This window comes from Salvia miltiorrhiza, unplaced genomic scaffold, assembly GCF_028751815.1.
Source record: "Salvia miltiorrhiza cultivar Shanhuang (shh) unplaced genomic scaffold, IMPLAD_Smil_shh original_scaffold_350_2, whole genome shotgun sequence".
NCBI lineage: Eukaryota > Viridiplantae > Streptophyta > Magnoliopsida > Lamiales > Lamiaceae > Salvia > Salvia miltiorrhiza.
The window spans coordinates 353,880-364,790 of record NW_026651531.1 but is presented as its reverse complement, the minus strand read 5'-3'; the positions used below and the strand labels follow the sequence as shown (position 1 = coordinate 364,790).

The following is a 10,911-nucleotide window of genomic DNA, read 5'->3' as shown; positions in this document are numbered from 1 at the left end:
GCATACAAACTACAAACGACAGACGGACGTGACATCAACAATAGCTGGAACGCTATCCATCTCAAACAGTATCACACTTGAACTCTACACTTCTACTATACTTCTATTTTCTTAAGGTCTCACGAGACCCACTCAACCTACTACACGACTACTGACCTTTCCATGCAGGTCAGAACTACATTTGGGCTTGATCCCTTTAAAGGGTATGTAGGCAGCTCCACGGAGCGCAGCCCCCACCCCCCACCAACCCTTTTTCAACTATCATTCTCAACTTGTTGAATATATCATCGGACAAGATCCACCCTATCAACCATACACCCACATACTTCCATAAGTTACAAACAACATCACAATATTATCAATACTTAGAAAAATCAACTCAAAATCAAATATCCCAACTCCATAATATTCAAGGGTTCAAACCCTCCAACTGGTCGGCTACGCCGAAAAATTCTGAAATACAACGACAACACTAAGTTTGAATCTAGTCTCCAAATCGACCAAGACCCAAACTGGGGGACAAATAACTATAGAAATCCGTACAGATAATCTTAAAAACCAAATACAACCAAACATATCAAGTTTGAGCAAGTCTACATAACGATAAAGATAAAACACCAATCAGGAATCAGTGGAACCATGGGAAACGCCGGCAGCATCCTCGGCATCCAATCGACCAAGAGTGTCGGTTAACTCCTTAGCCTCGGCAGCCGCCCGAGCCTGGATAGCAGCAGCCTTCTCAGCCCTTTGTTGCAACAGATTCTCCATCTCAAGGATACACCTATCTATATCCCACTCACCCGACTTACCATCACGAAACTCTTGATAAATCTCACCGCGAGTCAAGACCTCTGCCTCTAACCCAACATCCTCCATCATACTCCTCAGCTGTACGATCTCAGACTCAAGATCCCTCACCCGAGCACTGACAGCCTCCAAATTTTCAAGTGCTTCATGAAGCTTCCTAGCATCTTGCTCATGGGATGCCATTTGTTCCTGCAAGCCCTTAATCACATTGTCCAATCCGACCTTGCGCTTCTTCAAATCACGATTCTCCTTCCTACAGTCGACCTGCTCGGCACGAAGTTTCGTCAGTTGTTTCTCAAGCTCCTTCACCTTGTCTCCCAAGTAAAGGATACCCCGTGTACCCTACAAGACATAGAACAATCAACACGATAAGTTGTTACAATTTGAACAAAAAAGAAAATGAACGACACAAAGAATAAGAAGCAACATAACCCTACCAAAAATGAATGGGAAATGATAGCCTCCATAGCCGAGTCATAGCCAGCAGCATCCAACCGAGCACGATCCTCAAGCTGCGGAGCACAAGGCGTATAAGCAGCAGCATCCACTGGGAACTTCATAATAGTTGAGCCACCAGACTGATCAGAGACGACGGATGAAGCGGATCGCTTGCCCTTCCCGACAGGCGAGGGTAGAGACACCGTATCCAAGAGATCAGTCGTCGGTTCCTCACTTGAGCTAACCATAACTTTCTTTTTCTTCTGTTGGATGCGCTCGTACGCAGCCCGACTGCCTTTTGGTTTGTAGAATGGAAGGTCTGCCATCGCTTGGTCTACAAATACGCGCTCAGCAGGGGTCAATTCAAATAATAATGGAAAACCTTCCACTTCACGACCTTGCCTTAGAATTTCCAAAGCTCTAGCTACTAGAGCAATACGAAAGCGAGCACGACTAGGTGGATGAACAATACCTTCGGTACGAACAGGAATCTCACACCACAAAGAAGAACCCCTAAGATTGTCCTCCGACAGGATCACCCGCCAGTCACGATCTTCCTCCGAGAATGAGTAAAACCTTTGTGCCCTTTCCGGTAACCCGCATATAACTGGAAGACTCCCGTTGATCCGACCTGCATATTAGAGAAATGATGCCTTATTAGATAACAATTTCATAACAACACACTTCATAACAACAAATAAACCCAAAATACTCACGCGGCTTGGACCAAGCAGACGGAACCTTGTAACCATCTTGGATCCCTAAAGCCTCGACACTGATAAAAAAATATTTTTCCTTCCACTTTGTACGATCCTCCGGAAGGTTAGTAATGAGTATTGGGGCATCAGAACGGGAGTTAAATTGATAACGACCCTTATCTATACGAGTCTCACCCAACTGGTAAGCATACAAGACATCATATATATTGATGTCAAAACCCTTCCGTTCCGCAAACACTTCCGCGGCCATTAGGATCGTCCAAGTATTAGGCATCAGTTGACTCGGAGAAATTCGGTAGTAGTTACAAAGCTCAACCACCAGACGGGGGAGCGGGAGACGAAGGCCCAAAGTAAAGGGAAGCTCGTACATACAGACCATACCCTCAACATCCCAATTAGGACGAAGTGATGTATCGGGAGCATGCAAACTTGCCCACTCGGGGATGCTATAAGCCCGACGGATCCAACGCAAATAATCCTCAGAATTTATCTTAGAAACACGATTATTTTTTGGAAGAGTGTCACCCATCTTTTCTGAACCCACAATGGGACCAAAACTATTCACCCCAAACCCGACTCCAGATTTTTTAGCAGGCAACTTAGCCCAACTTGACCCAACCACATTTCCCGTAATGGCAAGACACATCGCGCTCTCTCCATCACCAAATATCCTAACGGAACTACCCGACGAACCCGTGTGGTCCCCACTTCGGTAAGACATATCAGACATCCTATAAAGCAGCAAGTTTGAGTTTAAAAAAGCCCCACAGCTACCAACCAACCAAGCAACAACAAATAAGCACATATTATAGCCAAGACGCAACTCATCGAACAAGCATGACAAACTAACAGTCACAACCAAGCCAACTATCCACAAGCATATATCAAACTACAATTCAACCCAATCAAACAGACAAATACAAAAAGTTGTAGCAACCAAACAAATAATGTAACCAATCCAACCCGACGGAGGCTAGATCATAAACATTCAACATATAGAAGCAAAGCTAAAAATAAACAACGAATCGAGCTAGATCAAAGCAAAATACGACAAAAATATGAAAACGACATGCTCGTAAAAACTCAACAAAAATACGAAGAATATTCGAAGAATCTCAAGAACATGCGAAGTAAGTGAAAGAAAACCAACCTCTTAGAATCTCCTCCAAAAATCTTCACTCTAGAATCTACAAGTTCTCCAAACACTTCAACAATCAAACAAAGATAAAATGGTAAATATATATATATATATATATATATATATATATATATATATATATATGTATAGGGAGAAGTTAAAAAGCTTCATTCCCTCTATTTTTCGTCGACCCAACGCTACAAATTTTTTACTACATACATGGATATATGTTGAGAGAATTGCCCTCTATACTGACCCCTTCAACCCATCCTACCCAACACTTCAACACTGATAACAGATCCAACCCACTCTACCCAACACTTCAGCACATAATATCAGAGGCACCCTATCCCACACATCTTTCACGCAGGGCAACAATATAGAGTGAATATTGACAAATAAAAGATACCCGCCAACCTATTCTACCCTACTCTATCCTTACTTTCAAATTACAGTCAAATCAATGTGCATTCATATATTTATAAAATGTATATGTACCCTACCCGACGTGCTCTAAGAAGAAACAAGTAAAGGGTACCCAACCCATCCAACCCATTGTGTCCTTTTTTCTGTCAACCATCCATCATACCTATCCTACTCTTCCATACTCACAGAAAATACAATTTCAAACAAGTACCAATCCTACTTTACAAAACGTTACATGAAAATAAACACAGAGGCTACAACATCAAAAGATTTCCATATATTCTCCTCGAAACGTATCACATATACATTATTTATGTACATTAATCACATATCAAATCGGCCTCCAAATATGACAGACGAAAACAAAAGAAATCATCTTACAACTCAAACAGTTGCAAGCTCTTCAAATTAATCTTCATAAAAAAAAAAAAAAAAAGAGAGAGAGAGAGAGAGAGAGAGAGAGAGAGAGAAAGAGAGAAAAGCTAGAAGAAAAATTCAGGCTCATCTATGAGAAATCGCACCATCATCCCCTCTCATTCTCAAAATCATCGCCGCTACCTCCCTCTGGTTCTCGATGAGTGCCGCCGACTGAGCCGGTGCCACCTCTATCAAACGGCCTCATCCTCGGCCCACAACAACAGCTCATCCTCATTTATCAGCCTTTTTCTAGAAGCACAATATACACGCTGCTCTTAAAGACCGACAAGGCTATCTCAGACCTGGAGGTTGACGACAAGCCCCTCGCCCTGGAAAATGGCGCAGCCTATTTAAGTGGTTCGCCGCCGCCCCTGCTTTAAAAATTGATTCAGGCGACACTTCGTCCATCACCACCGCCGCCGTTACCAGACAGAAGCCGGCAAGATTCGCAGCGAAAAAATGTCGCATCTCCCTGAAATTTCGAAGAACCATTGTCGCCCTATCGGAGGCGCAATACCGCCGGATATAGATTCAATGTTCTCCTGCGCCATTTATTCCGATGCCCATTTCTGTCCTTTGATTCCCACATAGAAAAATTAAATATGAGGCTTCAAGCGTGTAAAAATCAAAAAACCACGTAAAGTGCTCTACATCTGCCCAAAAATTGTGAATCTAAATTTCCGAGTGGGACCCATTTGTTTCAAAATACCGTGAATAGCAGGTACCCCTCAAAGCAAAGCTGCTTTCAATTTAATGCGTGGGACCCATTTACATGGATACAATGTACATAGTGAATCCGCTAACCTCAAAAGTATAAATTGCTTTCCAAATCATATATGGGACCCATATTATACATATATGTGAATTAGTTCATTTTTCAAAAGTGAACTACTACTACAAACTTCTATATGAATTGTCATTTAATGAAAAGGCACGAAGTGCCTAAATTCTTATGGGATTTGCAAAATATATATATATATATATATATATATATATAAGAAAAATTGAAATCAGCATCCAAGGAGTATCATTTATGATCATATAAATTCGATTAGATCACCCTATTCGGATTCATGTCAAAAGTTGAAGAAACAACTCTCTAATTATATATTACATAGTACGAAAACATCCAATTAGAGAGTGGGGGACAAACTGTATTGGGCAAAATTCGTATAAGGCCCAAATGAATTTATTCGGTCCAACTAGACGATCCAATCGGATGGGTCAGATTCGATCCATATCGAAACGGCCCATGGACATACAGGTTCGTCATGTCAAACCCTAGAAAGGGCTGCTACTTGGTGAAGAAGAAAAGGAAGGAGGCATCGTGGGATATCTTTTCCTAAAAATTCGGAACGGTTAGGGTGGAACTTAAGCACAGAAGCAACCCTAGCCGCCAGGAGACTAGTATATATACAACCCGACTAGGTCAGACGACCCATCCGATCATTCATACTCTAATCACTGCTACCTGCACTGACACTCTACACGATTTGCTTTCTTGCTCAATCAGCCCGCTTCCACGCTCTCACAGTCTGGAGTTCATAACAACCCTGACCCGTCAGGCTGACTAGTCCGACCAGCCAGACCGACTACTTCAATCTTGCTCTATTATTTCATTAATTTCACGTTTTATTATCATTTTTACGAATTCCTTCAAATATCTTTTATTGTTGAACTGACTTGAACGTCGGAGGCCCTTCCATCGACACCCCCACCGGTGCTCCTAGAAGGGCTCTAACGTGTTTGTGGTTCTCAGGTTGCTAGTGCCCGCCGATCCGGACGTACCCGACGTCCTATTTCGTGGTTGTTGGATCCATCCCCAACAAATAATTATTATTTTCAAGTTATAACTGACTTAGCAAAGTCATGTTATTTATTAATCGAAAAACAGAAGCATTTATATTTTATTAGTGCTACTAGAAGTCGAGGAATTATTCCGACTGCAACGCAGATTAAATCTACGGATTTAATTTAAGTTATATTACAGTTTATTAAGTTAGCAGGCAAGGAAAAAGATATCAAGCAGATACAGAAATGCGATGATTTAAAATCGAAGCCAGTATTTATTTACAGTTCACAGATTACAGTCTAGTTCCCAGCTTGGGGAAAATCGTCTAGTATACCACAAAGGTTGTGGACTCTACGTGGCCACTTAATACCACTCACTAAAGTATTGACACAAAATCAAAAGAAAATCTGCATAGTACAAAAGCAAGTAGGTGGTCATTCCACCATACCCTATGCTGCCTGCACCATCTTTCAAATCATGAAAGTAACTCCACCAACTCCACTACCCTTTGCTCCCCGCCAACTCCACAACCACCAACTCCCCCACCATACTCAAGTTGCAGCAGAAACTTCTTCTCCTCTACTAGTTGTTAACTTCAGCCAACAAACAACTCTCACTCTCACTTCATTTCACCAAGAATTATTGAAGATCAGTGCCTATCTTGTTCCTGCCAAGTTCTCACGGTAAGCTTGCCTTAATGTTCCCACCTTTCTTCCATTTGCAACCTGCATTTATTGAAAGAAACAAGTATGATTTATTTCAGAATTATTCCAGTTCATTTAACACCACAGCAGCCAACCAACATCAATTACAAGGTATATACTAAGCTCAACTTATTCGATCAATTTCGCATCATCAAGCATATGTTTAAAAGGAAATACATAGTATACAGGTGTGTATATATATGCATAGATGGATTAAGCAATCACGAAATCAAATTTTTACCTATGTTTCCTTCACAAGGCACTAAGAAACTCTTGATACAGAAACAGACCACTATAGCTAGTATAACCCTTGCATAATCGACATAGAATAAAAGCTTCAGGAAATGGGTGTATATTACACTTTGATAGCTATAGTTCATCAAGAGATTCACGAACGAGGATTTATAATAGCATAGAAGTTAAACTTAGCTTTGGAGAATAAGGGCCGACTGCCCAAGCAACTGCCGAACCCCGACGCCGGACGGAACTGGCGGAAGCTGAACGACGCCGGACCTAAGCTCGGCGGTAGCCGACGCCGGTTGGAGCATAGAAGGCGACTGAATCTCGACTGATGTTGAGAGAGGCCGACTGATTCTCCGGATTCCGAACGAAGGAGCAGCAGCGACCGACGACGGCGCTCTCCCAGACGACGACCGCTGACCACCGGACGAGCAGCAGCAGTCGGCGGTGACTCCAGGCGAAGCAGCAGCCGCTCCAGACGGCGGCGATGGCTCCAGACAAGGGCGTGACAGCAGCGGCGACCTACCAGATTAGTCTAGGGCTCGATTTGGGCTTTGCGATGAAGGAAAGAGGACGGCGCCGGGGCTTTGACGCGTCGGCAGATGACGCCGGCCGGAGCAGGCGGTGGCCGAACGGAATCTCGGTGAGAGGAGAAGAGGCCGATCGGCCGGTCTTGAGGAAGAGAGGGAGAGTGTCGGCTGATTTGAGAGTTAAGAGAGAGAGAACCGAGAGTTTGATTAGAGAGAGAGAGGACCGAGAGTTGGGAGAGGAAGTGTTGGGCTAAATTTGTTTGGGCTTTCCATTTTATTTGGTTTGGGCCATTGCATTTAATTATTTTGGGCTTGAGTTATTGATTGGGCCGAATTTGAGCTTCTTTATTTTAAGGAAATTGGGCTTTCCCTTTTAATTTATTGTGGGCCGAATTATTTTAAACTGGGCTTGATTTTATTTTAATTTCTTGGGCTTTCACAGTTAAATTCGAATTGGGCCAGTCTTCTATTTAATTGGCCCTTCTCATTAATTCTATTGGGCTCGATTTAATTAAGGAGTTGGGCTGATGCATATTTTATGATGGGCTATTATTCTAGTCCCATTTATATTTCGTTGGGCCAGTTTAATTCATCATTTTGGCCGATTAAATTGCCTTTTTGGGCTAAGATTAATTCTTTTCAGTCCACATTAATTATTATTTGGACCCCTATTTTAATTGTTTTGGGTCGAAGACTTTTTAGGTTGGGCTTTAATTCTTTTAAAGCATGAGCTGAAGTTACTCCTTTGAGCTAAGCCTAGCAGTATCAATTTTTGATGGAGCCCAATTATTTATCAGTAATGAGCCGCCCAGTTTATTAATTAATGTTTTTGGACTTCCGACTTTAAAGCAAGCCATTATTGTTTATTTCATTTAAGCCACTGGTTTATTTAATTAATTGGCTACTCTCTTTTGAGCCTATTAATTATTTGAGGTTACGCTAGTAATGATGCTTCTATTGAAAAGCCCGATAATTTCTACAAGGTCACACCTCGTTTAAAGCCGAGTTAGTCCTTTTTCAATCAAGTACAAATGCGAGGTTTATTTCACGACTGGAATATTCCGATGAGGAAGGAAGAATCACAGTTTTATTCGACCGCGCTAGACGAGAATTAGCTAAATCTATTAACGAGGATTAATAGTAGAATTCCCGATTTTCGCTCAGAGTATTAGTTCATGCATACCAGATTCATGCATAGTTAAATTACGCTTTCTCATTAATTAAGAATTTTCCTCGAGGCAATGTCTTATTTTATATTCTCGTGATTAAGGTCAAGCGCGAGAGTAAGAACTACACAAGGAGTTAGAGTACCTTAGCAAAACTTTGCTATCAGGTGGGCAATTTCGTACGCGTAAATAAAATGCTATGCAAGTGTTATGCTTTAAAATGCAAATTGGATCTTCAAGTATGGTATGCTTTATTACGCTTAAATGAGTTAAGCTTTATTATGATGCACGTTAAATGATTACGCTTATTTACGCTTGAATGTTTTACGCTGATAAGTTTATGCTTATATTTGATGCTTGCGTCTGTTGGGGGAGGCCTCCCTCAACAGTACGATGCCGTGTCCGCTGAGGAGGGCCTTCCTCACGGCGCGATGCCCGTGTCCGCTGAGGGAGGCCTCCCTAGCGGCGCGATGCCAGTATTCCAGTGTTACAGCGTCTATTGGGGGAGGCCTCCCTCAATAGTACGATGCCGTGACCGCTGAGGGAGGCCCCCTTCACGGCGCGATGCCCGTGTTCGTTGGGGAAGGCCTTCTCCACGACACGATGCGTGTTTATGATTGTTAATGATGAAGAATGCCCTTATGCTATTTATGAATTTGGAAATGTTTAATGAGCAAAGGATATGAAAGAAACTCATGCCTCTTATGCGATATTGTGAAATTGTTAATGATGTTATGTTATATGCTTGGCAACTGCCCACTAAGTACTCTTGTACTTAGCCCTTCGATGTTTATGTTTGTGCAGGTTGAGCTGTGATGGGCGATGAAGTGTTGCTGAGTGGAGTTTTTGTCGAACTTAAAGTAGGCTCAGAAAGGATACATGTCTTCATACATGTATCTCAGTTATGCATTCCGCTGTAAACACTGATTATTTCAGTTACGCCTTCCGTTGCAAACTCTGATAATGTTTTAGCCAAGCCCTAACGATGCCTTTTTCCTTTTAAGGAATATAATGCGTATACAAGTTCTTTGAGTACCCTTTTTATGCGAACTATGCCTTTTTCCTTTTTAAGGAATATTTCACACGTATTCAAGCTCTTTGAGTATTCTTTTATGCACCCCTTTCTAAACCCGCTTCGTAATTTCCCTTCCCCAGTCATGGTTTCCCGACTTAATTATCCCTAATTAACGCCGGTCGTGACACAACTGGGGGAGGCAGAGTGCCCAGCGGCTGGTGCCGTCGCAGGTGGTGGATCTGATACTGCAGAACGGCATCAGAAACGCCAGAACTGGTGGGGCGGCAGCGGGCGAACTGGTGGGGCGGCGGGCGGCGGCTGGTTGAGGGAGTGAGAGAGAGTGACTGAGGCGGCGGGAGAGTGAGGGAGATTTGGAGATGAACGAGAGATGATAGGTTAGAGAGAATTAGAAATCTAGGGTTTCAATTTTGATAGTTATTCTATTTTTTCTATTATTTTTAATTTTTAATATATCTAATACTATTAATAAAATAAATATAAAAAATAAATAATATATTTTAAATAAAATCGGATCCACGGGTCGGATCTGGGTCGGATCCGGATCTCAAATTTTAAGATCCAGATCCAGATTCGTTTTAGAAAATGAGATCCAAATCCGGATCCAGATCCGCGGATCCAAAAAATTGAGATCCAAATCCGTAAAATCGGATCTGGATCCACGGATCTGGACCGGGTCCAGGATCCACTGCCATCTCTAACCCCCTCCCCCAAAACTTCCACCTCCACCCGCCGCTCTTCAATTCCAGTTCAACCTAGATCTTTGGCGACCGTTGTCACTGATCCCATCACCATCGCCGGTCTTCTTCAAGCCATACAGAAGCCCCCAACCCAGAAAACCTTAAAAAAATCCTGCTGGTATTGAGAATGGCAGGTGCCCCTGCCCTAATTCCTAGTTGTCGCCGTTCTTTCTCCCCCCACAATCGCCGCTGGTCTTCCTCCCCCATCATCATCGGCATTGTTGCCTCTGTCAAAACCTCCAATTCCATAAAACCTTTAAAGGGTGCCTCTCTCACCGGTCTGAAAAAAAAAAAAACCTCCTCTCTCTCTTTCTCTCCCTCTCTCTCCTTATCCCGCTCCCTCTCCCTCTCTCTCGATACCTGCAACTCCGACCACCTAAATCTACAAAGAGCAACAATAAAACAGATCTAGGCTTTTGGGCTTCGATTGAAGGCGGTAAAATGAGGAAAACAAGGAGGGGAGGTCGGAGACGAGGGACGTCAGGGTGTGTGGTGGCGGTTGGCTTCGTCTGCCGCCGGATTGAGGAGGAAGGTGGCGGCGCTTTCGCCGCCGCCAAGGAAGGAGGCGGCGCGGGGCGGTGTGAGGTGTGTGGGTTCTGTTGTTTGAGAGAGAGAGAGGGGGTTGAGAGGCGAGAGAAATGGGGGGCCGTTCAGCCTAGTTGGAAATTTCAGAAGAGGCGGTGGGAGCCCCTACTGATCTGTCTTGTCGGAGAAAAAGAAAAGGGGGAGAAAAGTGTTGACGTTGGTGGTTGAGTTTGAGG

General features: G+C 43.1%; 1 protein-coding gene and 1 long non-coding RNA gene across 3 annotated transcripts; one reads left to right on the top strand and one right to left on the bottom strand.

Annotated features, from left to right (window-relative positions):
• Window positions 1-468: 468 nt before the first annotated feature.
• On the bottom strand, window positions 469-3,157 carry LOC131004181 (uncharacterized). Of its 2 annotated transcripts, XM_057930806.1 has the most exons (4): window positions 1,962-3,151; window positions 1,718-1,876; window positions 1,245-1,579; window positions 469-1,149 (listed from the first exon to the last, which is right to left on the bottom strand). In XM_057930806.1, the coding sequence occupies exons 1-4, from the start codon at window positions 2,767-2,769 to the stop codon at window positions 622-624; spliced, it is 1,830 nt and encodes a 609-aa protein (XP_057786789.1). In that variant the 5' UTR covers window positions 2,770-3,151; the 3' UTR covers window positions 469-621. The 2 variants fall into 2 exon arrangements, with proteins under 2 accessions (XP_057786789.1, XP_057786788.1); XM_057930805.1 differs by having other exon boundaries at window positions 1,245-1,876; window positions 1,962-3,157.
• A 3,354-nt stretch (window positions 3,158-6,511) lies between these two features.
• On the top strand, window positions 6,512-9,458 carry LOC131004186 (uncharacterized). Its single transcript, XR_009094924.1, has 3 exons — window positions 6,512-6,552; window positions 8,482-8,544; window positions 9,182-9,458. It is a non-coding gene; the product is annotated as an uncharacterized LOC131004186 (long non-coding RNA).
• Window positions 9,459-10,911: the final 1,453 nt, after the last annotated feature.